General features: G+C 45.0%; 1 protein-coding gene and 1 non-coding gene across 2 annotated transcripts; one reads left to right on the top strand and one right to left on the bottom strand.

Annotated features, from left to right (window-relative positions):
- Nucleotides 1–1,239: 1,239 nt before the first annotated feature.
- LOC123458632 (small integral membrane protein 10-like protein 2A) lies at nucleotides 1,240–27,746 on the bottom strand. The gene is made up of 2 exons (XM_045143407.1): nucleotides 27,501–27,746; nucleotides 1,240–3,013 (listed from the first exon to the last, which is right to left on the bottom strand). The coding sequence occupies exons 1-2, from the start codon at nucleotides 27,684–27,686 to the stop codon at nucleotides 2,993–2,995; spliced, it is 207 nt and encodes a 68-aa protein (XP_044999342.1). The 5' UTR covers nucleotides 27,687–27,746; the 3' UTR covers nucleotides 1,240–2,992.
- Nucleotides 18,392–18,498, top strand: LOC123458942. Its single transcript, XR_006635876.1, has one exon. It is a non-coding gene; the product is annotated as a U6 spliceosomal RNA (small nuclear RNA).

Raw genomic sequence — 27,746 nt, 5'->3', positions numbered from 1 at the left:
GTTGGCTTGAATTGTGACATGTAGTTCAGGCCATCCTTGAATTTACTATGTGGTCCAAACTGGCATCAAACTCATGTCGATTCTCCTGTCTCAGCCTCCTGAGTGCTGGGATTCCAAGTGTGTGCTATTACACCCAGCTACGTTATTCCATCTCCTCCTGGGGGAAAAAGTGAAGTTCCAAACTATTAATAATACATTTGGCTTTTTATTTAATTTTTACTTACTTGAGAGACAAAGAGGCCGATATATAGAATGGGTACACCAGGGCTTCTAGCCACTGCAAATGAACTTCAGACACATGTGCCACCTTGTGCATCTAGCTTATGTAGGAACTGGGGAATCGAACCTGAGTTCTTAGGCTTTGCAAGCAAGTGCCTTAGCTGCTAAGCCATCTCTGCAGCCCTGATGATATACTTATTTTGTCAAGATCTGTTGCTGGTCATTTGCTTCAGCAATCTACTTTACCTGGTGTTGAAGGCACTTGCCAGCAAAGCTTGCTGGCCTGGGCTTAATTCCCTAGTACCCACACAAAGCCAGGTGCACAAAGTGGCACATACACCCAGAGTTTGTTTGCAGTGGCAGGATTAGTGGGCTGGAGAGATGGCTTAATGGTTAAGGTACCTGCATGCCAAGCCTAAGGACCTAGGTTCCATTTCCCAGGGCCCATATAAGCCAGATGCACAAGGTGGCGCATGTGTCTAGAGTTACTTTGCGGTGGCTGGAGGCCCTGGCACAGCCATTCTTTCTGTCTTTCTGCCTCTCTCTCTCAACTAAGTAAATAAATGGAAACCAGATGCAAAATAGTGCATGCACCTGTTACCCCAATGTACCTAAGCTATGGAGGCTGAGCCAGGAGAATCTGAACTCACAGGACAGCTGGTCTGATAGTCATGTGTGGTCTGGCAGGTCACTGACAGCGGCAAGAGAGCCTGCCTCTGAGAAGGTGGGGCACAGGCGCCTCGCAGCTGTTCTCTGACCTCCACATGTGCGCCCTGGCGCACACACACAAGTAAGAAAAGCCCCTTTTATGCTTACTTGTTTTTGTCTTTTCGATGCAGGGTCTGTCTCACTCTAGCTCAGGCTGACCTGGAATTCACTATGTAGTCTCAAGTGGCCTTGAAATTGCAGCAATCCTCCCACCTCTGCCTCCCAGTGCTGGTATTAAGGGCGTGCGCCACCACGCCTGGCTAAGAAAAATTCTTATAAGGTGAAGGGAGAACACACATAAAGTAAGGCACATTTGTTATGCTAAAGAACAGACTTTATTCATTTTCCCAAAACACTAAAACAGCACATGGCATAGTAACTTAGCACACAGTATAAATGATGTATGCAATGCATTATCCCTTAAATGGCTGATTTTAACTCTGAGTTCAGGAGTCCTAAAAAAATTATACATTCTTAAATGAATGACCTTTATTAAAGTTATCAACAAACAACAAAAATCTTAATGTAAAAGAGACCTCAATTCCTAGGACCTGGAAACTGTGTCACGGAAATACTTGATTTGCTTTTCTGTTATCTGTGCTATGGAAAATAGACTCATCATTCCTTCATACGCAGGAGAACCCTGTTGGGACTCCTAGCTTGAGAAGATGATTCCAAGGTTAATATTGCAACGTCACCATATGTGTCTCCAATTAAACTGCTTCAAGTGGAGGGAGGAAAAGGAGAGGAAACTTTGCTGCAGGTCAGAGTTATTCTATGAAATGCAGACATGGTAACAGCTCACTGTGAACTGAGCAAAGCTTGCATAATAAAAAGTAGAGCAGGTAGACAGAAAAATCCACTCCCATTAGGCAATCAGAGACCGGCAGAGATGGATGGTGTCTGGGACAGTAGCCCTTTAGAACGGGGATCTGAGAAGATACATAAAGAACCTCACGTGAAGTCACTGCGCTCTCACTGGACGTCATGCTGGATACATCATCTACAGAAAGGGTTTCTCAGTCCTGAGCCTCTTCCCAGCACAACTTAAAACATGCTCGACAATTTCCTTCTGCACCAACCAGCAAGGTCCGTCTAGTCATCCACATGGACTCCTGGGAGCAGGGACTGGATCGCTGTGCTCTAAGCATCCTGGCTCAAGGCAAAAGAAATCCTCCTAAGACAGCTTTCAAAATTAACCTACTGTTTTTATTGTTCTCCTGTACCTTAACTATGGCATGAGAGATTTGCTAATTCCAAAGGTGGTAAAGCCAGTAGCCCCAGTATTATCTGGAGACCATTTGAAGTACTTTTTATACTTGAAACAATTTTCTTGCAGCCTATTGTTTGCTCTGAAAACAAGGGCTTTAATAGGGTAAGGAGAAAACATCTTGTCTCATCTTCCAGGAGAACTTCAGGAAGGTCACCTGGCATCCAGAGCAGATCAGAACGCAGACAAGACAGTTCTAACTCAGGAAAAGCGCTTGGCAGTTCACACTTGAAGAATCCCACATCCCATGGTTTGGGGTGGCCTGGCCATCCCGACACCCAGAGCTCTCCTTTGGGGTACTGTCCTTCGTGGCTGTCTGTGGCTCTGGGTCCTCCCTCCAGCCAGTCCCTCCTCAGGGCTTCCTTCATGGCACCATACACCCCAGCAAGGCGCTCCTCCACTGGGCCAGGAGTCAGACCCTCATCCTTGCGCACAGCAGCGGCCAGGGTTGGACCTCTTCCTGTTGACTCAGTCAGATGTGGATGCAGTTTGTCGCCACTGTGAAGCAAATGATCGGCGCAGCTCAGGTCACTCTTCATTTCCAAGGAGACGGCCTCATCCTGTGATTTTCCATTGGCTCCAACCACAGGCTGGTCCTTCTTGGAAGGCACTGCTGGGCAGGGGCTCCCCCTCTGGGTTCTTTTCTTAAGGCCACTTAAGAGTTTGTCCAGGTCACCTCCTCCAGAGCACTTCACGTTTGCCAGGCAGGTGTCCAGGGTCCCTCTTCTGCCCCCCATGCTTCGTGTCCTCTGATACAGTGAGCTGGGGTGACGCCTGTCAGTCAAGGAATGACCTTCAGTGGATTTCAATATGAACCTGAAAAAGATAATCAAGTTAAGTTCTGCCACAGAAACAGGTTCCAAGAGCATCTGCAAGCAGCAAACATCCCCTAACACTGCTGCTTTGCTATCAGATGTTGGTTCCAAGGATTCCTCCACTAAGGAGAGCAGGAAGCGTATGTACACACACACACACACACACACACACACACACACACACACACACAATTAATTTATTTTATTATTATTTTTTTTTTTTTGGTTTTTCAGGGTAGAGTCTCACTCTGGCTCAGGCTGACCTGGAATTCACTATGTAGTCTCAGGGTGGCCTCAAACTCACAATGATCCTCCTACCTCTGCCTCCCTAGTGCTGGGATTAAAGGCATGAGCCAACACGCCGGCTTAAAATTGTTTTTAAAAACATTATGTGTATATATAAAAACTGTTGGGCTACAGAGATGACTTAGTGGTTAAGGACCTAGGTTTGATTCCCCAGTACCCATGTGAATCAGACACACAAGGTGGAGCATATGTCTGAGGTTTGTATGCAATGGCTGGAGGCCCTGGTATACCCGTTCTTTATATATCTGCCTCTTTCTCTTTCACATTCAAATAAAAAAAAATAAAATAAATTGTCAAAAGAACTGTAGCCGGGTGTGGTGGCGCACACCTTTAATCCCAGCACTCAAGAGGCAGAAGTAGGAAGAGCGCCATGAGTTCGAGGCCACCCTGAGACTACACAGTGAATTCCAGGTCAGCCTGGGCTACAGTGAGACCCTACCTTGAGAAAACCAAACATAATAACAGGTGACTTCCGGTTAAGATGGCGGCATAATTATGCCAAAGCAGACTGGGTGGGGAGAAGCAGAAAAATAACAAAATGCACTCTCCTATATAAAAGTGCGGGTGTATAAGGAATTGCCAACCACAGCAGAGAAGCAGGAGAGACTCAGAGCTTCTAGCAACCACACAAGCAGCCAGAACAATCGGCTCCCGCCACAGTGGCAGCTGTCCCAGTCCATGTGGCCAGTGGGCCCTGCCTGGGCCACAGGAGCAGAAGCCAGGTGAAGCCACTCATGTCAGCTCCTCACAAAGTCAAGAAACCCAAAGGAGACAGCAGGGACCAGCTGAGCAGCTCCGTACAACTCCAGGCACCCTACACGGCCTCCCTTCCCCCAAAGTCCGGTGCCCAGCCACACAGCATCCAGCACAGCTGATCCAAACACCAGATCCAGTGGCCCAAGCAGCCTAACTGAGGCATAGCACAACAGAGAGGGACTGAGGGGGGCACGCAGCATAGGTGAGATTGGAAGCCATCCTAAAGGGTAACAGGGCCTACCTACTTACAGCCAGGTACATAGGCCTGCACGGGAAGTGCTAACCACACCTTGCATGCCAGGGCAGGTTATGTGTTAAGATTTGAATGGTATATTCTTGGCCAACTTTACCATTCTCAAATGAACTGTATTCTGGTGTTGACAACCTTTGCCTTTAATGTGTCCTGATGTACATAAAGGACCTTCACCTTTTACGTGTGCCATTACTGGGGGCAGGATCTCACTCAGCCCCAGGCTAATTAATATGGAACCCATTTCAGACCAGAAATCTCAGCCTCCCAGTTGACAGAATTAAGGGTATATGACAACACACAACCTTACGGACTTTGACTTTATTACATCATCCATTTATTTTATTTTATTTTGATTTAAAATTTTTTAAAGATATTTTATTATTTGTTTGTGAGAGAGAGGTAGAGGCAGATAGAGATACAGTGAGAGAGAATGGGTGTGCCAGGGCCTCCATCCACTGCAAACAAACTAGATGCATGCTCTACTTTGTGCATCTGGCTTATGTAGATCCTGGGGAATTGAACCTGGGTCCTTTGGCTTTGAAGTGCCTTAACCACTAAGCCATTTCTCCAGCCCAATTTTTAAATTTTTTATTTTATTTTTATTTTTCAAGGTAGTGTCTCACTCTATGCCAGGCTGACCCAGAATTCACTGTGGAGTGTTAGGGTGGCCTCAAACTCACAGCGATCCTCCTACCTCTGCCTCCCCTTGGGATTAAAGGCGTACACCACCATGCCTGGCCAGAGATGATCTGTTTTCTTGCATAAATACTCTGTGCTGGTTTTAGTTGAATATGTATAATGCTCAGTTGAGTTTTAGAATTTACCAGTAATTTGTTCCACCCAGCCTACTAGGATACTTTCATAGCAGACAAACTCAACACTCAGGGTTGCTGCTGCTGTTATTCTAGAAGTAATATAAGAGCCACACCTGCCACCTTAATTAAGCTCCTACCCTGAAGACATATAAAGTCGGATTTACACATCTAAGAATACTGCAGATAATTAGAAAACCCAAGCATCAAATTAACCCAAGATACAAAAATCTCTACATTATAATACATGAAACAAAAAATTAAGACAATACAATTCCACCAAAAATACATCAGAAATGACCTCCAATGAAACTGATTGAAATGAAATGGCTGACAAAGAATTAAAAAATGATTATATGCATGTTCAAAGAAATCAAAAGAATCAAAGAAGAAAACCAACTCCTGAAGGAATCCCAAGAGAACACAGGTGGTCAATACAAGACATGAGTAAGGAAACAGAAATAATGAAAAAATACCAATCAGAAATACAAATATGACAAACAGAGTAAGTCAAATAAAAAAAAACTCTGGGGCTGGAGAGATGGCTTAGCGGTTAAGCGCTTGCCTGTGAAGCCTAAGGACCCCGGTTCGAGGCTCGGTTCCCCAGGACCCACGTTAGCCAGATGCACAAGGAGGCACAACGCATCTGGAGTTCGTTTGCAGTGGCTGGAAGCCCTGGCTCGCCCATTCTCTCTCTCCCTCTGTCTTTCTCTCTGTGTCTGTCACTCTCAAATAAATAAATAAAAAATGAACAAAAAATATTTAAAAAAAAAAACTCTGTAGAAAGTCTCACCAGCAAAATGGATGAAGGAGAGAACAGAATATCTAAACTAGAAGACCAGGTGGCATATCTAATACAGTCCACCAAAGAGAAAGACAAACTAATAGGAAGACATGAATGGGAATTCCTAGACATTTGGGACACTATGAAGAGATCAAACGTAAGAATTCAGGGTATAGTAGAAGGAGAAGAATTTTATTCCAAAGGCTTAGTATTAGTAGGTCCTAATCTCAACAAAATCAAAAAAGAAAAGTTACCCCAAATAGGGAAAGAGATGCCAATGCCTTTAGAAGCCTTTAGAGAAAATCAGGGAAGACCCTCTCACCACCATGTCACAATTAAACTACTAAACACAAATCAAAGAAAATATATTGAAAACAGGGGGAAAAATCAAGTCACATATAAAGGCAAGCCTATTAGGGTAACAGCAGATTATTCAACACAAAGTTTACAAACCAGAAGGGCTTAGAGTTCTGAAAGATAACTGTCAACCAAGATTACTTTATTCTACAAAGCTACTCGTCCAAACTGATGAAGAAATAAGGACATTTCACAACAATAATAACAACAACAAAAAGGCTAAAGGAATATATGACCACTAAGCCAGCAGTACAGAAAATACCTGAAGAGACCCTTTAGGCCGAAGAAAGGAAAAGCAAACACATAAAGAAATAGGAGAACATAAACCATACTCAAATAATACATAATACAAGAGAGTAAAGGAAAAACAGGAAGAACTACAAAACACAAAGAATATCAAGATTCAGTCCACACCTTTCAATAACTTTTTTTTTGAGGCAAGCCCAACAGACTAGTCTTTTTGTGTGTATGTGTGTGTGTGTGTGTGTGCGCGCGCGTGTGAGAAAGAGAGAGAGCAAGAGTGCGCGAGCACTGATTGGCACACCAGGGCTCCAGATGTGTGTGCCCCTTGTGTGCATGTGCAACCTTGTGCGCTTGGTCATTTTGTTGTTTGGCTTAGGAGGGACGTGAAGAGTTGAACCTGAGTCCTTGGGCTTCTCAGGCAAGCACCTTAACCACTAAGCCATTTCTCCAGCCCTCAATAATAACTTTTAGTATCAATGAACACATGGCCCCAACCAAAAGACACAGTATTGCTGACTGAGTTAAAAGGCAGAATTTGCCAGGCATAGGGGCACTCACTTTTAATCTCAGCACTCTGGAGGCAGAGGTAGGAGGTCGCTGTGAGTTCAGGGCCACCCTGAGACTACACAGTGAATTCCACGTCAGCCTGAGCTAGAGACCCTACCTCAAAAAAAAAAAAAAGGAAGGGGGGCTGGAGAGACGGCTTAGCAGTTAAGACACTTGCCTGCAAAGCCAGGTTCGAGTCCCCAGGACCCACGTAAGCCAGATGCACAAGGTAATGCAAATGCAAGGTCACACACGCCCACTAAGTGTCACAAGCATCTGGAGTTTGAATGCAGTGGCTGAAACCCTGGCATGCCAATTCTTTCTTGCTCTCTTTCCCTCTCTCTCTCTCTAAACTAAAATTTTAAAAATACTTTAAAAGTCTTCCAATTAAAAAAGTCCAGGTCCAGATGTATTCACAAGTAAATTTTACCAGACCTTCACAGAAGAACTAAGACCAATGCTTCTCAAACTTTTCCATAAGAAAAGGAAGGAATATACTAAACTTCTTCTATGAAACTAGTTGCCCTGATACCAAAATGAGATAAAGACAGAACAATAACAACAAAATACAGACCACTCTTCCTCATGAACATAGTTGTGAAAATTCTCAAAGAAATACTGGCAAACAGAACATAGAAATATATCAAAAAGACCATTTACCCTAGTCAAGAAGTTTTATCCCAGAGATTCAGGGATGGTTAAACATATACACATTGGCAAATGTAATATACCATATAAATGGACTGAAGGACAAAAATCACATGATCATCTCAATAGATGCAGAAAAGGTGTTTGGCAAAATCCAACATCCCTTCATGGTAAAAGTACTACAGAAACTGGGAACAGAAGGAACACATATCAACATAATAAGGCTAATGATGACAAACCTACAGTCAACTAATACAAAGTGGGGAAACACTTGAAGCTTTTCCACTAAAACCAGGAACAAGACAAGAGTGTCCCCTGTGCCCACTTTTATTTAATATAGCACTGAAGTCTTAGCCATAGCAATAAGGCAAGAGACACACATAAAAGGGATACAAATGGGAAAGGAAGAGATCAAATATTCATTATTTGCAGATGATATGATTCTATACATAAAGGACCCTAAAGACTCTACCAGCAAACTGTTAGAGCTGATCAACACCTATAGCCATGTAACAGGATACAAAATAAACACAGAGGAATCAGTAGCCTTCCTACATGCTAACAACAAACATGCTAAGAGGATGAAGTCAGGGAATCACTCCCGTTCACACTTGCCTCAAAAATAAATAAAGTACCTTGAAATAAACTTAACCAAGAAGTGAAGAATCTCCTCAATGAAAACTTTAAAACACTCGAGAGAAGACAGAAGCTGGTGGTACATGCCTTTAATCCCAGCACTTGGAAGGCAGAGGTAGGAGGACTGCTGAGAGTTTGAGGTCAGCCAGAGCTAAAGTGAGACCCTACCTTGAAAAACCAAAACCAGAAAAAAAAAAAAAAACAACTAAAGAGAGAAGTTGCAGAAGACACAAGGAATGGGAAGACATCCCATGTTCTTGGATTAGAAGAATCAATATTGTGAAATTATCAGTCTTACCCAAAACAATCTACACATTTAATGCAATCTAATGGCATTCTTCAGAGAAATAAAATAATCCTAAAATTCATTTGAAACACCAAATAGCCAAAACAATTTTAAGCAACAAATATAAGGCTAGTGGTATTATTATATCTGATTTTAAGCTATATTACAGAGCCATCATAGCAAAAACAGCATGGTACTGGCCCAAAACCAGACATATAGATCAATGGAACAGAATAGAGAACTCAGATTAAGTCTAGGCAGCTATAGCCATCTGATTTTTGACAAAAATCTTAATTGGATAAAAGACAACCTCTTTCATAAATGCTGCTCGGAAAACTGGATATCTATATATAGAAGGACAAAAATAGATTCTTATCTCTCGCCACATACAAGAATCAAATCCAAGTGGATCACAGACCTTAACATCAGATCTGAAACTCTGAAACGGCTGGAGGAAAAACCAGGAGGAACCCTTCAACAGACTGGCATAGACAATGACTTTCTGAATATAATTCTAATTGTTCAGGAAATAAAACTACTAATCAAGCTAGGATTGGTGGCGCACACCTTTAATCCCAGCACTCAGGAGGCAGAGGTAGGAGGATCGCTGTGAGTTTGAGGCCACCCTGAGACTACATAGGAAATTCAGTCAGTCTGAGCTAGAGAGAGACCCTACCTTGAAAAAATTCTACATCTTTAGCCATCAGGGAAAGGCAAATTAAAACTACTTTGAAGCCAGGCATGGTGGTACACGCCTTTAATCCCAGCACTTGGGAGGCAGAGGTAGGAGAATTGCTGTGAGTTTGAGGCCACCCTGAGAGTACAGAGTGAATTCCAGGTCATCCTGGCCTACATTGAGACCCTACCTCAAAAAACAACAACAAAACAAAACAAAAAAAAAAAAAAAACCTACTTTGAGATTCCATCTCACTCCTGTCACAATAGCTACCATAAAGAAAACAAATGAATTTGCAGAAAAATGGATGGACTTGGAAAGGATTATACTAAGTGAGGTAACCCAGGCCCAGAAAGCCAAGCGCCACATGTTCTCTCTCATATGTGGATCCTAGCTACAGATGATTGGGCTTCTGCGTGAGAAGGAAAATACTTAGTAGCAGAGGCCAGTAAGTTAAAAAGGAGACATAAAGGGAAGAGAAAGGAAGGGAGGAGGGTACTTAATAGGTTGATATTGTATATATGTAAGTACAATGATTGAGATGGGGCGGTAATATGATGGAGAATGGAATTTCAAAGGGGAAAGTGCGGGGGGAGGGAGGGAATTACCATGGGATATTTTTTTATAATCATGGAAAATGCTAATAAAAATTTAAAAAAAAAGAGATATAACCAATTGCCAAAAAAAAAAAAAAAAAGAAAAAGAAAACAAATGACAAAAAATGTTGAGGATGTGGAAAAGAGGAACGCTTCTACAATATTGGTGGGAATGCAATCTGGTCCAGCCATTGTGGAAATCAGTGTGGAGGTTCCTGAAACAGCTAATGGTAGATCTACCATATACCCAGCTGTACCATTCCTAGGCCTGAATCCTAAGGACTCGTCTCACTACCTCAGACGTAGACAACCTGCTCAACCACGCTTATTGCCGCTCTATTCACAATAACTAGGAACTGGAACCAGCCTAGATGTCCCTCAACTGATGAGTGGATAATGAAGATATGGCACATTTATACAATAGAAATTTGCAGGGGAATGGATGGATCTGGAAAGGATTATACTAAGTGAGGTAACCCAAGCCCAGAAAGCCAAACACTGCATGTCTCTCATATGTGGATCCTAGCTACACATGTTTAGACTTGTGAGTTGGAATAAAAATTGGTAGCAGAGGCTAGTAAGCTAGAAAGGGAGGAGCAGTGAGGGCTTAAGGGGATGGCTATATATATGTAAGTAGATGAACAGATTACTGGGGATGGAATGGCCTAAGTGAGATCAGGGGAAGAGATTGAGAAAAGGAAAGGTGGGAGGAGAGTTAATCAAAATTTAAGATGTTATGAATAAACGGCATGGAAACCTACTTTTTTGGATAATGGCATACCAAGAAGCCATAGATTGTTACTAGAAAATTTTCAGTGCCAGGGATGGGATATATGTTAGTGAGTTGCTGAGGCCCTTGGTTTCCCACCAGGAATAGATGGTAAGACCCTATTGCTGAAGACTCCACATGCTTGTGCTACAAGGTCACTGAGAAATCAAGCTGGTGCTGAGCTGAAAAGCTCCTCCCTGTAGACCAGCTGACAGAAAGCTACAGCCCTATGGGAGAGAAAAATCATCAATGGAGAGAAACAACAGCGGACACATCAAGTCTTAAATTTGACCAGCCAGGCCACATGAGCTAACAGGTACAATAGTGGCATGTCTGTCAGGGGGAAACCAACTGCTCTTGAACTGGGCTGGTGGCCCACTCCATGGGAGAGAATACATACCTGGTACTGAAAACCTAGTCAAAAGCCCGTGACTGAGCCAGGTGTGATGGTGCACTGCACGCCTTTAATCCCAGCACCAGGAGGCACAGGTAGGAAGACTGCCGTGAGTTCAAGGCCACCCTGGGACTACATAGTTAATTCCAGGACAGCCTGGACCAGAGTAAGACCCTACCTCAAAAAACCAAAAAACAAACAAACAAAAAAGTCTGTGATGGGGGCTAGAGAGATGGCTTGTGGTTAAGGCACTTGCCTGCAAAGCCAAGGGACCCAGGTTTGATTCCCCAGGACCCATGTAAGCCATATGCACAAGGTGACGCATGTGTATGGATTTCGTTTGCAATGGCTGGATGCCCTGGAATGTCCATTCTCTCTCTTATAAATAAATAAATAAAATATTTTTAAAGCCTATGACAAGTGAGGTCATGAGCCCTAGGCAGGTAACGTCTGCTGGTGTCTGGCTAAATGCATATATTATGTTCACCGAACTGTCCAGTAAGCATCTCTCTTAATGTTCATACTCATATATGAATGCTACTCTCACTTTTGGTTAGAGCAGCTCCTTTTCAGATGGCAGTGACCTCTGGGATGACTCAAAAGGCACCACAGTGCTGAGAAGAAGTGATAGAGGAGTCCTCAGCACTGAAACATCTCTATCACACCTTCCAAGGCTCAGGGTCCATTGCAGAAGAGGTGGCAGAAAAAATGTAAGAGCCAGAAGAAGGGTAGGACTCCTTACAACATGCTCCTGCAGACACAAAATGGCCTTTATATCCATGACCTCACAGCACCTGACACTACCTACACAAGACCATCGAAACAGAAGGAAAAGATGATGACATCAAAATAAAAGAGAGACTGAGAGGGGGTAATGGATATGATGGAGTGGATTTGTGAAGGGGAAAGTGGGGGAGGGGAGGAAATGATCATGGTTTATTGTCTATAATTATGGAGGCTGTAAAAAATTTTTTTTATAATTTTTTTTTGTTTATTTTTACTTATTTGAAAGCGACAGACAGAGAGAAAGAGGCAGATAGAGAGAGAGACAGAATGGGCATGCCAGGGCCTCTGGCCACTGCAAATGAACTCCAGACGCATGTGCCCCCTTGTGCATCTGGCTAACGTGGGTCCTGGAGAATTGAGCCTCGAACTGGGATCCTTAAGCTTCACAGGCAAGTGCTTAACCACTAAGCCATCTCTCCAGCCCCCAAAAATTTTTTTTAAATGATACCAGGTGGCAAGCACGGTGGTGTATACCTTTAACCCCCACACTGGGGAGGCAGAGGTAGAAGGCCACCCTAAGACTACATAGTGAATTCCAGGTCATCCTGGACTATAGTGAGATGTTATCTCAAAAAATAAAGAGGGGGAGCTGGAGAGACGGCTTAGCATTACTTAGCTTCACTTGCCTGTGAAGCCTAAGGGCCAGGTTCAATTCCCTAGTACCCATGTAAGCCAGAGGCACAAGGTGGTGCATGCATCCAGAGTTTGTTTGCAGTGGTTGGAGGCCCTGGCGCACTGACTCCCTCTCTCTGTATCTGCCTCTCTCTCTCAAATAATAAATAGAAACATTTAAAATTTTTTGTTTGTTTTTATTTATTTGAGAGTGACAGACAGAGAAAGTAGCAGAGAGAGCAAGAGAGAGAATGGGCGCACTGCAAACGAACTCCAGATGCACGCACCACCTTGTGCATCTGGTTAACATGGGTCCCGGGGAATCGAGCCTCTAACTGGGGACCTCAGGCTTCACAGGCAAGCACTTAACTGCTAAGCCATCTCTCCAGCCCCTAAAAAAATATTTTTCTAGAAAGGGCTGAAAATGGAACCATGGGGGAGAGGTTGCCCAGGTATGCCCTGGATCCTCAGGGCAGCAGGAGGAAGTTATCTTACACACACACAAATACCAGCCCTGTGAGACAGCCAGCCTGCTGGGTGACAATAGGCCTGACCCAATTAGGTAGCTGCTGCCCTCTTGGCTGCCTGTCCCCTCACCTTCCCTAACCCAGGCTATTAATGGCCTCCGGCACCTGACAGTCCAGGCTACCACTGCTTTGTAACCTAAAAATATCCTGGCCCCAAAGTTTTCCAAAGCAAGCGGCAAGCCTGTCTGTCCTAAGGGACAGCATCAAGCATCAGGACTGTGTGTACTGACGGCCTGGATACATGCTCCAAGGCAGCCCAGCCTCACCCATCTGTAGGTGTGGGCGCTGGCATGTGCACCTTGGTCTCACTGTACCCTAAGGGGATCAGATGGCAGGCAGCTCAACACCAACCCCCATTTCTAGGCAGTTACAGGATGGGAACTAGGACCAACCCCACTCATTGAATAGAGCTGGCTCTGGTGCAGAAGACATGGCCCTCAGCTCCTACAGCAGCTGAGACACCACCTCTACACTGCCCTGCCTTATAGAACGAGCTATGCCCTGTCTACAACCTCCATCGTTTCCTGGCCACCAGTTCAAAAGGACATGTGGTGGCGCACGCCTTTAATCCCAGCACTCAGGATCAGAGGTAGGAGGATCTCTGTGAGTTCAAGGCCACCCTGAGAGTGCAGAGTGAATTCCTGGTCAGCCTGAGCTAGAGTGAGACCCTACCTCGAAAAACAAACAAACAAAAAAAGCCTTCCTTTCTGAAGGGAAGCTCATAAGATTAAAGCTAACAAAACATTCAAGGCTCAGAAAGCTTCTGAAACTTACCAGACCCAGAGAGCTCAAAAAGCTAAAACAGGGCTGGAGAAATGGCTTAGCAGTTAAGGCGTTTTCCTTGGAAGCCTATGGACCCAGGTTCAATTCCCCAGGACACACATAACCCAGATACACAAGGGGGTGCACATGTCTGGAGTTCGTGTGCAGTGACTGGAGGCCCTGGCATGCCCGTTCTCTCTACCTCTTTCTCTCAAATAAATAAATACATTATATATATATATATATATATATATATATATATATATATATATATATTTGTTGTTGTTGTTCATTTTTTATTTTTATTTATTTGAGAGCAACAGACACAGGGAGAAAGACAGATAGAGGGAGAGAGAGAGAATGGGCGATGGGCGTGCCAGGGCTTCCAGCCACTGCAAACAAACTCCAGACGTGTGCGCCCCCTATGCATCTGGCTAACGTGGGTCCTGGGGAACTGAACCTCGAACCGGAGTCCTTAGGCTTCACAGGCAAGCGCTTAACCGCTAAGCCATCTCTCCAGCCCACATAAAATATTTTTAAATTTTTTTGTTTATTATTTTTATTTATTTATTTGAGAGTGACAGACAGAGAGAAAGAGGCAGATAAAGAGAGAGAATGGGCGCACCAGGGCCTCCAGCCACTGCAGATAAATTCCAGATGTGTGCACCCCCTTGTGCATCTGGCTAACATGGGTCCTGGGGAACCGAGCCTCGAACCGCAGTCCTTAGGCTTCACAGGCAAGCGCTTAACCGCTAAGCCATCTCTCCAGCCCACATAAAATATTTTTTAAAAGAAAAGCTAGAAGAGCCCTTCCCCAAGATTCTATAGGTTGTAAGTAAGTGCTAGGGAGGAGAGACTCCAGTAGAGCTGCCTACAAGCTGTGCAGGAAGCGGCAGGAATGCAACTTCATTGACTTGTCATTCACGCTGGGGCGGCTTCTCACTAATGCAGCTGCCTTTAAGTCAACTCACTGGTTCACACAAATTTTGTAGTTTTGGCTTTTCAAGGTAGGGTCTCACTCTGGCCCAGGCTGACCTGGAATTCACTATGCAGTCTCAGGGTGGCGTCGAACTCACGGTGATCCTACCTCTGCCTCCTGAGTGCTGGGATGAAAGGCATGTGCCACCACGCCTGGCTCCTACAAAAATTTTTTAAGTCTTTTTTTGAATTTTTATTTTAGAGAGGGCAAGCGAGAGACAGAGAGAGAGGAAAGATAGAGAACTGGCGTGCCAGGGCCTCAGCCATTGGAACTGAACACCAGATGCTTGTGTCACCTAGTGGGCATGTGTGACCTTGCACTTGCCTCACTTTTGTGCATCTGGCTAACATGGGACCTGGAGAGTAGAACATGGGTCCTTTGACTTCACAGGCAAATGCCTTAACTGCTAAGCCATCTCTCCAGCTCCCTCCCACAAAAAAAAATCACTTAAAAAAAAGGAGGAAGAAACCAGGTATGGTGGTGCACATCTTTCATCCCAGCACCCGGGAGGTAGAGGTAGGAGGACTGTGGTGAGTTCAAGGCCACCCTGAGACTACACAGTAAATTCCAGGTCAGCCTGGACTACAGTGAAAACCTACCTCAAAAAACCAAAAACAAAAGAAAAGGTGGGGGGAGCCAGGAGATTGATATCTGCTTGAAAAGACTGCCAGCCTGAGTTTAATTCCCCAACATCCATGTAAAGCTGGACCCACAGAGATGCATGTGTCAGTGACCCCAGCGCGCCTACAGAAGCGTGAAGAGGAGCAGGAGAATCTGAAGCTTGCAAGCTAGATTCGTTGCAGCAGCAAAACACCCTGTCTTTAAGAAAGTGGACCTCTGCTGGGGGTGGTGGCACATGCTTTTAAGCCCAGCACTTGGGAGGCTGAGGTACGAGGATAGCCATGAGTTCAAGGCCACCCTGAAACAAACTACAGAGTTCCAGGACAGTCTGTGCTAGAGAGTGAGACCTTGTCTTGAAAAACAAAAAACAAACAAAAAAAAAGTGTGGACTTCTGACCTCCACATGCATGCCACGACATGTGTACACACACACACACAAACACAAGAATTAATGTGTACGTGTAGATTCCCTGTTCCTGGTTGGATCCCTGTTGCTAGCTCAGGGCTGCCTGGACCTTGTGAGCTTGCTGCAGAGCAGGCCCCTTGGTCCGCCTTCCTAACTGAATGGTCCCTGGGTCCCCAACACCCAGATCCCCTGCTCTGGAGGATGCACACGTGAAAAGGTAGTGAGACCAGAGGAGATTAACTGCCCCTCACACTTCAGCCAAGCCACAGATGAAACCACAGACGAACTGGAGAAACAAGCATAATTGCTGCTTCCATGCTGAACCTAATAATCAGCGCCAGGGTGGAGGAGACAGACCCTGAGGATACTCAACACCTACCAAAGCAACGGAGGCTCCTAAGAGCTCATCACTGAAGTAGAATTAATTCCATCCCCCCCCAAAATAATTGACTGCTGCTCTCACAGCACATAAACCACAGCCCTATAGAGAATATCTGCAACCCCACTGAGGAGTGTACCCAACGGAATGGGGGCAAGAACAAGGGAAAAGAGGGTACCCAAAGATAATGTTTCCATACAAAATATGTTGTTAATAATAAACATAAAAAAATTAAGTTAAAAAAAGAATTTAAAAAAGTTTTAAAAAGAGGGGAAAAAAGCTGGGCATTTTAATCCCAGCACTTGGAAGGCAGAGTAGGAGGATAGCTGTGAGTTCAAGGCCAGCCTGAGACTGCACAGTGAATACTAGGTCAGCCTTGGCCAGAGCAAGACCCTACCTCAGGGGGCGGGGGAGGAGAAGCCAGGTCCATCTCTGGAGGGCCCAGGCAACTCTGCACTCTCAGAAGAGTCCCTCTTCCTCCCAGGACGCTGTGAGGACCCTGCAGAGCATCTTCTCTGGCCAGCATCACACAGCCAGTATCGACAGCAGCTTCTGTTACCAACACTGACAACAGTGTTCCAGGGAATGATTGCAAAAGGGTTCTCAGAGAGGGCTGGGAAGATGGCTCAGTAGTTAAAGGCACTTACTTGCAAGCTTGCCCGCCTGAGTGACTCCCCAGCACCAAGTACACCTGGCACATGTGCCTGTGATCCCAATGCACTGATGGTACTGATACAACAACACAGTAATTTAAAAAGCAAATGCTGGGCTGGAGAGAGGGCTTAACACTTAAGTGCTTGCCTGTGAAGCCTAAGGCCTCAGGTTCAAGGCTCCATTCCCCAGGACCCACATTAGCCAGATGCACACGGGGGCGCACACATCTGGAGTTCGTTTGCAGTGGCTGGAGGTCCTGGTGTACCCATTCTCTCCCTCCCTCCCTCTCTCTCTCTCTCCCTCTCTGCCTCTTTCTCTCTCTGTCACTCTCAACTAAATAAATAAAAATGAACAAAGAAAGTTAAAAAAAAAAAGCAAAGGCCGCTGAGAGTCAGAGGACGGAGACCAAGACAAACCTCAGCACAGACAAGTCATCACAGTAGAGCAGCAGAGGCCAGGGCTGGACTGTGTGTGGGCGTGAAGATGAAGAGCACCCACCCAGGGCACCCTCTGCACGGCCGGTGAGAACACACCTGGGGACAGCCTCCCTGGGGGTGGGATGAAGCTACAGATGTTCCAAACCCCAATACCCGGTGAGCAGACGTTCAGAGCCCTTCCTGAGCCAGGCGCTGTTCAAGGTGCTGACGCTAGGACAGTGTAGCCAACAGACGAGATGGACTGTTTTAATCAAAGCTTGCTTTTTCTAATGAATCATTATCTTTGCAAGGAAGGTCATCTACACCCAGACCAAACAAACCCCACTGAAAAGTTAAAATGGGGCTGGAGAGATGGCTTAGCGGCTAAGGCACTTGCCTGCGAAGCCTAAGGATCCATGTTAAACTCTTCAGGTCCCATGTAAGCCAGATGCACAAAGTATCACACACACATGGAGTTCTATTACAGTGGCTGAAGGCTCTGACACACCAACTTTCTCTCACTCTTATATTTTTTTTAAAAAGCTGGGCATGGTGGCGTGCATCTTTAATCCCAGTACTTGGAAGGCAGAGGTAAGAGGATTGCCATGAGTTTGAGGCCACCTGAGACTGCATAGTGATTCTAGGTCACCCTGAGCTAGAGTGAAACCCTACCTCGAAAAACCAAAAAAGCCGGATGTGGTGGAGCACACCTTTAATCCCAGCACTCGGGAGGCAGAGGTAGGAGGAGGATCACTGTAAGTACAAGGCCACCTTGAATTCCAGGTCAGCCTACCTCAAAAAAAAAATTATTTGAGAGAATGGCAGTGTCAGTCTAGGCATGCCAGGGCCTCCTGCCACTGCAAACAAATTCCAGATGCATGCACCACCACTTTATGCATCTGGCTTTACACGGGCACTGAGGAATTTAACTTGGCCAACAGGCTCTACAAATAAAGCAAGCACCTGTAGCCACTCAGCCACCTCTCCAGCCCCTTTCCCTTTTTTTTTTGGTTTTCCATTCTAGCCCAGACTGACCTCAAATTCCCTATGTAGTCTCAGAGTGGCCTTGAACTCACAGGATCCTTCTACCTCTTCCTACCTCTGCCTCCTGAGTGCTGGAATTAAAGGCATGCACCACCACGTCTGGCTACCTCTTTCCTTTAAATATATATATGGTGCTCGCTTCGGCAGCACATATACTAAAATTGGAACGATACAGAGAAGATTAGCATGGCCCCTGCGCAAGGATGAGATGCAAATTCGTGAAGCGTTCCTTTTTTTTCTGATGCTCGATGAAACTGAAACTACAGAAGTGTCTTAATTTGTCTCATTAAAGTTTCCCATTATTGTATAGCCTTTGGGTTAGCATACTTATGAGTACCACTGTGTATGTATAATTTCATTTTATAAACAAGATTGTATTTTAATACTCTGTACAAAGAAATTTTGGTTTGCTGTGAGTTTTAATTTATTATATAATCTGGCATACAATGAGGAATAAAATTGCTTCTCTAATCAAAAAAAAATATATATATGTATGTGTGTGTGTATAAATATATAGATAGATAGATATCTATATATATATATATAGATATCTATATCTATATATATATAGATATAGATATCTATATATTTACAATCAGAGAGAGACAGAACAGGCGTGCCAGGACCTCCAGCCACCGCACACAAACTCTAGATGCACATGTCACCTTGTGCATGTGGCTTTACGTGGGCACTTGGGAATTAAACACTGGTCATCAGGCGTTGCAGGGAAGTGCCTTAACCACTGAACCATCTCTCTAGTTCCCTTTGCTTCTTTTTGAGTCAGGGTCTCATGTAGCCCCAGATTGTCCTTAAACTGATGTCACCAAGGATAACCTTGAACATCTGATCATCTACTTTTTCAATACCAGGATTAGAGACCATCACCATGAGGCCTGGGTTTATGCGGTGCTGGGGGTGGAACCCAGGGTTTTGTGCATGCTAGGTAAGCAGTTCACCAACTGAGCCACATTCCCAGTCCCTACTTCTATGAACTTTTCTGTAAGGCAAATTACTTCAAAAAAGAGAAAGGAAAAGAAAAAAAAAAATGTTTAGCTGGGTGTGATGGCCCATGCTCAGCATGATGGATTTTAACATTAGTAAAAACAGGCTGAATTTATATACTTTAAGGCCTGCTTGAACCATTAGATTATTTGCAAGACTCTTTAAAAATGAGTCAAGGGCTGGAGGGATGGCTTAGCAGTTAAGGTACTTGCCTGCAAAGTCAAAGGACCCAAGTTTGTTTCCCCAGGACCCATGTAAGCCAGATATATAGGATGGCACAGGCATCTGGAGATCATTTGCACTGGCTGGAGGCTTTGGTGCACCCATTCTCTCTATCTGTCTGTCTATCTCTTTCTATGACTCTCTCAAATAAATAAATAAAAATTTTAAAAAATGAGACAAGCTGGGTGTGGTGGCACATGCCTTTAATCCCAGCACTCAAGAAGCAGAGGTAGGAGGATCACCATGAGTTTAAGGCCAGCCTAAGACTACAGAGTGAATTCCAGGTCATCCTGGGCTAGAGCAAGACCCTACCTCCGGAAAAAATAAATAAAAAGAAAAAGTCAAGGATGCTGGGTATGTTGGTGTATAATTTTAATCCTAGCACTTGGGAGGCAGAGATAGGAGGATCACTGTGAATTCCAGGCCTCCCTGAGACTACAGAGTGAATTCCAGGTCAGCATGGACTAGAGAGAGACCCTCAAAAAACAAAAAATAGTAATAAATATACATGTATATATTTAAAAGATATAAAAATACATAAGATCTGTTTTAAATAATAAACAAATATAAAATCTGTTTTAAAAACCACACAAGTAGGCAGGTAGGACTAGAGAGATGGCTTATTGACTAAGGCGCTTGCCTGTGAAACCTAAAGACCCAATACCCACATAAGCCAGATACACATGGAGATTGCAGTGGCTGGAGGTCCTGGTGTATCCATATATTCCACGCCCCCCCCCCTTATCTGCTTCTTCTTCCTCTCTCTCGCTCAAATAAATAAATAATATTCTTTTTAAGCCGGGCATGGTGGCACATGCCTTTAATCCCAGCACTCGGAAGGCAGAGGTAGGAGGATCGCCATGAGTTCAAGGACACCCTAAGAAAACAGAGTGAATTCCAGGTCAACCTGGGCTACAGTGAGACCCTACCTTGAAAACCCAAATTAATTAATTTTTTTTAAAAAAAACACACAAATTGCCAGGTGTGGTGGCACATGCCTACAATCCCAGCTCTTGGAAGGCAGAGGTAGGAGGATCACCATGAGTTCAAGGCCACTCTGAGACTATATAGTAAATTCCAGGTCAGCCTGGGCTAGAGTGAGACCCTACCTGGGGGGGGGGGGGGGAAGGCTGGAGAAGATTTCTCAGTGGTTAATGGTTAGAGGCACTTATTTACAAACCCAAACTCAATTTCCCAGTACCCACATAAAGTCAAAGTGGCACATGCATCTGGGGTTTGTCTGCCATGGCAAGAGGCCCAGACACCCCTATATTCTCTATTTCTCTCTCTCTCTCAAATAAATAAATGAAAATGGGGGGCAGGACGGGAATTACCATGGGTTATTGTCTTCAATTATGGAAGTTGTCAATAAAAAATAAATTTAAAAATATTTATGTTTAAAAACCACACAAAATCAAGGACACAGTATTTACTATCCTATTCTTTTAAATTTTTACATAGTGTTAAAATTTTCAAAACAAAACTATGAATAAAACATTCACTTGAAAGACAGGAAAAATTCCATAGTATCTGTATTTCCTTTATGTTCAGTAGTTTTGCTCTGGGACACAGATACTCAGTATCTCAGAAGTCAGAACAAACTTCCAAGTTTAAGTGTGTTTATGGCTTTGACCTTGCCTAGTCATATTTACCAAAGTCTATGTGTTTTTATAAAGTTTATGTTGTTGTTTTGAGGTTGACCTGGCATTCACTATGTAGTCTCAGGATGACCTTGAACACACAGCAATCCTCCCAACTGTGCCTGCCAAATGCTGGGATTAAAGGAGTGTGTCACTATGCCTGGCCATATTATAAGGTTTTCTTTAAAATGTTGGGGGGGGGGGCAGGGCTTTTTCGAGGTAGGTCTCACTCCAGCCCAGGCTGACCTGGAATTCACTATATAGTCTCAGCCTTGAACTCACAGCAATCCTCCTACCTCTGCCTCCCGAATTCTGGAACTAAAGGTGTGCGCCACCACGCCTAGAATAAGGTTTTCTTAATAACTGATCACTTCTTCAATTGTTTTTAATTTTTATTAACATTTTCCATGATTATAAAAAAAATCCCATGGTAATTCCCTCCCCCCCCAACTTTCCCCTTTGAAAGTCCATTCTCCATCATATTACCTCCCCAACTCAATCATTGTACTTACATATATACAATACCAACCTACTAAGTACCCTCCTCCCTTCCTTTCTCTTCCCTTTATATCTCCTTTTTAAGTTACTGGCCTCACTTCTTCAATTTTAAGGGGCCCAACATAAACCCATTTCCAGCTGCATTTGAAGCTAGGATCTTTACCATTGCTTCTGGGTGGGAACTAGGCTGACCCGAAATTCCCTAGCCCAGGCTGGCCTTGAACTCCTGAAGATTCTTCTACCTCAGCCTCTCAGAGTGCTAGGATTAAAGAAAGTCATGTGCCACAATGCCTGGTTTGGAGACTTCATGCTATCTAAACGGATCCCAGCCCCCTGTAAGGAAGACAAATAGGAACAGTATGCTGGGGGAAAAGACCAGTGGGCTAGGCTGCCCCTTAGTCAGATTCTCTTTCCCACGCACTTCCATTTACCAGAAGACAGGCTTAACGAAACCCTCAAGTCAGGTAAGTTAGTTGAATAAAAACTCTTAAAACTTGCTGAGGTGGCTGGGCATGGTGGCATACCTCTTTAATTCCAGCACAACAGAAGCAGAGAGGAAGCAGGACCACTGTGAGCTCAAGGCCAGCGTGGAACTACAGAGTGAATTCCAGGGCAGCCTAGGCTACAGTGAAACCCTGCCTCAGGTGGGGGGAAAAATCAACTCAAAACAGATCAGCAAGTAACAAGACTACAGGTATGATAAGGCACCTGACTCCGTAAATCCCAGTATTGGATCAGGTCCAAGATCAAGCCTAAAAGCTCTCGCAGTTCATAGAAAGCCCTTCCCGCAGTAGCTAATGAGTACCCTACCCTCTACCTGTGTGTGTCCACTTCTCTGAACTGAGAGACCCACCTTCCCAGACTCTCAAAAGCTGTGTGGTCCCTGATCCATGACTTGTTCTCAAGCCCACCAAGTCGCTGATTGTGGGTGGGCCTTTGGAACTGACGCATCTGCACTCACAAACTGCCCACATTGCCCTTATTATAGATCCCAACTTTCCACCTCCAAAACGCACTTCCTTCACTCTCTACAGTGTGCACTCAAGCTATGACATATGGATCTGAATAAGCTTCCCAGAGACAATCTCACTGTTCTACAAACAAAGGAGTAGTGTGGAAACACTGGAAATGGAGGTCAGCTAGTTTACTGCCCATAAAACCAACGAGCCGTCGACACTACAGCAATGAGGATGGCAACTGCAAGATCATGGTGACAGGGTGATCACAGAAGTCCTCTCTGAGAACCCACCTATGTGAATGGACTCAGTCCAAGAGTCGGGGAAGAGCACTCAGAGCAGATACCAGCCTGTGCGAATGCCCAAGGGCGGGAAAGGGGCTTAGTGCAGGCAAGAGTAGGTGGAAAAGCCTGAGAAAGCCAGCAAGCATGAGTCAGGTGAGAGGTCAGTGGGAGCTGCACGCTATAAATGGAGTTTAAGGGTGCTGCTTAAAAATGACATGACCTGGGGTTGGAGAGATGGCTCAGCGGTTAAGGTACTTTCCTGTAAAGCCTAATGTTCCAGCCCAAATCCCCAGTACCCATGTAAAGCCAGACGCACAAAGTAGCCGTATGCATCAGGAGTTCGTTTGCAGTGGCCGGATGCCCTGGTGTGCCCATTCGCTTGGTCTGTTTTTCTTCTCTCTACCTCTCTCTCTGATTGCAGATAAAAATATTTTTTGAGCCGGGCGTGGTGGTGCACGCCTTTAATCCCAGCACTGGGGAGGCAGAGGTAGGAGGATCGCCGTGAGTTCAAGGCCAGCCTGAGACTACATAGTGCATTCCAGGTCAGCCTGGGCTAGAGTGAGACCCTACTTTGAAAAACCAAAAAAAAAAAAAAAAAAAAAAAAATATATATATATATATATATATATATATATATATATATATATATATATATATATATATTTTGAAGTTGCTGTCACCAGCCAGAGGTGATGGCATGCCTTTAATCCCAGCACTTGGGAGGCAGAGGTAGGAGGATCACTGGGAAGTCGAGGCCACCCTGAGACTACATAGTGAATTCCAGGTCAGCCTGAGCTAGAGCGAGACCATACCTCAAAAAAAAAAGGTGCTTACTTGCAAAGTCTGCCAGTCTGGGTTCAATTCCCTAGTACCCATGTAAAGTCAGATCATATGCACAATGTGATATATGCATCTGGAGTTTGTCTGCAGTGGCAAGAAGCCCTGGTGCACCATATTCATATATTCTCCCCCGACCCTCTCTAAAATACCGATTTTTAAAAGAATGACATTGGGCTGGAGGGATGGCTTGGTGGTTAAGGTGCTTGCCTGCAAAGCCAAAGGACCCAGGTTCCATTCCTCAGGACCCCCATAAGCCAGATGCTCAGGTGGCACACAAGCCTTGAGTTTGCAGTAGCTGAAGGCCCTGGTGTGCCCATTCTCTCTATATCTGCCTCTCCCTCTCTCTCAAATAAATAATTAAAAACTAAAATTAAAAAAATAAAAAGAATGGCATGACTGACTTAGTGTTTAAAGACTTCTCCTACTGATCAGTATGCAGAGGGGAACCACAATAGTCCAGGCTAGTGACTGAAGAGGCCTGGACTAGAGGTGGACATAAATTGAAAAGTGAATATAGAGTAGCTTCTGTTTGGTTAATTTTGAGGTTTTCTGGGAGGGTAGGGGGGGTCTCATATAGCTCAGACTAGCATCAAACTTGTTAGGTAGACAAGGATGGGCTTGAGTTTCTGATTCTCCTGCCTCCATCTCCCAAGTGCTGGGATTATAGGCATGCGCCACTACACCTGGCTGCTGCTTTTCTGTTTTTTCTTTTCCTTTATTTTATTTTTTTTTTAATTTATTTGAGAGCGACAGACACAGAGAGAAAGACAGATAGAGGGAGAGAGAGAATGGGCACACCAAGGCCTCCAGCCTCTGCAAACGAACTCCAGACACATGCGCCCTGTGCATCTGGCTAACGTGGGACCTGGGGAACCGAGCCTCGAACCAGGGTCCTTAGGCTTCACAGGCAAGCGCTTAACCGCTAAGCCATCTCTCCAGCCCATGGTTTTGGTTTCGCTTTTTCTTAAATGCTAGAACACATGGCAATTTTCTTTTCTTTTTTTTCTTTCTTTCTTTCTTTTTTTTTTTTTGAGGCAAGCCCAACAGACTGCCCTTTCTGTAATGCAAGACAGGAAGAGCGAGAGTAAAAGAGAGAATTGGCACACCAGGGCCTCCAGCCACTGCAATCAAACTCAAAACACATGTGCCACCTTGTACACATGTGCCACCTTGTGCTTGCATCACTTTGTGCATCTGGCTTATGTGGGACCTGGAGAGTCACACATGGGTCCTTGGGCTTCACAGGCAAGGGCTTTAAGCAATAAGCAATCTCTTCAGCCCCAATTTTCTTTTTCTTTGTTAAGAGTGTGTGTGATGTGTGAGTGTGCACATGTTTGCAGGTAGAGGTTGAAATTGAGTGTCTTGGTTCTCCTCCACCTTATTCAACAAGGCAGGGTCTCTAAGCAGAACACAGCACTCACTCATTCAGCTAGTCTAGGCAGTTCTGTGTGTCTCAAAGGGATGCTATGTTTGCCCAGCATCTATGTGGATGCCAGGGATCCAAATAAGCACGGCAAGCACTTCACTGACTATGCCATCTTCCCAGCCTCAAAACAAATCTCACCATCTTTCCTGTCAGTTTCTGAACAGCTAGAAATTAATTATATGTAACTGTAGACAAGGAGGTTAGGAAATGGGAACTTGGGTGGGTGAGGGGCAAGACTGACCACAGCCTGCAGACACATTCTGTTTTCCTTTAAGGTTTCTTTCTTTCTTTCTTTTTTAAATTTTAGAGAGAAATAGAAAGAGGAAGACACAGAGAGACAGACAGAGAGAGAGAATGAGCACACCAGGGCCTTCAGCCACTGCAAACGAACTCCAGATGCATATAACACCTTGTACAGCTAGCTTACATGGGTCCTGGGGAATCAAACCTAGGTCCTTTTGGTTCACAGGCAAGCACCTTAACCACTAAGCCATCTCACCAGCCCAAAGGGGTTTTTTTTTTGTGTGTGTTTTTTTTTAAACCAGTACAAAGTGACACATACATCTGGAGTTCCTTTGCAATAGCAAGAGGCCCTGGTGTGCCCACTCTTTCTTTTTCTCTGCTTGCAAATAAATAAGTGAATAGAGAAACTTTAAAAAACTGAGTTATTTTTTTTCAATAATTTTTTTGTTCATTTTTTATTTATTTATTTGAAAGTGACAGAGAGAGAGGGAGAGAAAGAGACAGATAGAGAGGGAATGGGCGTGCCAGGGCTTCCAGCCACTGCAAACGAACTCCAGACACTTGCGCCCCCTTGTGCATCTGGCTAACATGGGTCCTGGGGAATCGAACCTTGAACCAGGGTCCTTAGGCTTCACAGGCAAGCACTTAACCGCTAAGCCATCTCTCCAGCCCGAAAACTGAGTTATTTTGATACCTAAAAATAAGGATATCTGATTTCTCATGGAGATAACCTGATCTGGCAGAAACCATGGGCCCATGTTTCCACAGGCTGGTAATTGGCAAGAGTACAGGCTTTTTGGTTTACCTCAGTCCCCATACCCAGCACCCTTTACTCATCTGTATCACCTGCTACAAAGACTTCGGCTATTTTTTAAGATTTTATTTATTTATTAGAGAAAAAGAGAGGGAGGGAGAGATAATGAGTGAGTGCGAATAGGCAAACCAGGGCCTTTAGCCACTGCAAATGAACTCCAGATACATGTGCCACCATGTGTATTGAGCTTATGTGGGACCTGAAGAATCAAACCTAGGTCCTTAGGCTTCGCAGGCATGCACCTTAGCCATCTATACAGCCCAAGACGTTGGCTTTTCTACTCCCATGGCCTGGTAGCTACAAGTCCTTGTTCACAAGACAGTGTCTTGATTTGGACCTTAGATTTATATCTATCTTTACACAATTTTAATCAACATCTCTGGCTTTAGGTTTCATGCTTCACGTGGTCAGCCATCATCGGTGTCAGGGATGGCAAACCTGAAGATACATGCACTGGGACAAGTATACTCTGATTTGACCAGACAAGAGAAAAACGTAGCATGACTGTTCAGACCTGGCTCATTTTGCCTATCAGGGTACAATGTAAGAGCTGTCAGACTGGAGCTCAGTGGTAGGGAGCTTCTGGGCATCACAAAAACAAACAATAGGTACTGCCAGACTACACGCTCCCCAAGGACGATGGAGTCCTTCCTCCATCACAGGGCCTTGTGACACTCCCAGATGTGTAAACAGAACTCAGAGAACGTCAGTAAGTTAGCCATCTTTCTTTGAGACACAGCTCTTTCTCTTCTACTAGAAAAAGGCATCTATAATTCCTAAGGTGTACAACGTCGGATTCGTTTTGGGGGCTCCTGAAGCCTTTCCCCTACCTCTACCTCATCATCTCATCTCACCTTCACCCCCACCACATATCCACCAGCTACCCGTTGTCGGAATAAATCAGATACACCGATCACAACACACCACTGACTTCCAATCTATTTTAAACTTCACGGACAGAGAGGGAAAGCCTTCACAAAGTTTGGGAAGCCAATTCATCTATAAACCCCACCGATGGGTGCCAAATATATACATATACATGTGTATATCTCTGACATTTCTCAGGACCAAATGTCCTGTCGGGAGTAAGGGCTGGGGAGGGAGAATCTTTCTAGCCTCCTGGGACCTCTCCCCACAAGATGAGCCCCGGCCTGCAGAGGAAATGCACGGTGCCCAGCACACAACTTGAGCATCCCTTGACCCAAGTTACCCGGCCGGGAGCTCCTGGCCTGCCCGCCGGGCGAAGTGGGGCCTCGGGGCGGCGGCGGCGGGGGAGAAGGATGCGGAGGGACGGAAGAGAGCGCGGCTCACCCACCTGCAGGCGCACGTTGAGCATCATGGACGCCACGATGTACAGGTAGGGGAAGTTGATGCGCAGCCTCCAAGCCAGGTCGAAGAAGATGAGCAGCGTGCGGGTGAGCCCCTTGCAGAAGACCCCATAGGAGCGCGCGGCGGCCGAGCGCGAGAGCCGGACAGCCAGGCCCGACAGAGCCGCCGCCATATAGAGACCGGCGCTCCCTCCCACCGCCTCCCCCGCTCGGCCGCGTCGCCTCGCGTCGTC

The sequence above is a fragment of the Jaculus jaculus genome, chromosome 2 (assembly GCF_020740685.1).
Source record: "Jaculus jaculus isolate mJacJac1 chromosome 2, mJacJac1.mat.Y.cur, whole genome shotgun sequence".
In the NCBI taxonomy this organism is placed as follows: Eukaryota; Metazoa; Chordata; class Mammalia; order Rodentia; family Dipodidae; genus Jaculus; species Jaculus jaculus.
Note: the sequence above shows the minus strand (reverse complement) of the source record. Positions and strands in the feature narration are given on the sequence as shown.

Coding starts and splice junctions, on each gene's coding strand:
- LOC123458632 (XM_045143407.1), bottom strand. CDS start 27,686: ATGGCGGCGGCTCTGTCGGGCCTGGCTGTCCGGCTCTCGCGCTCGGCC. Junction 3,014..27,500: donor TGCTCAACGTGCGCCTGCAG/GTGGGTGAGCCG, acceptor TATCTTTTTCAG/GTTCATATTGAAATCCACTG.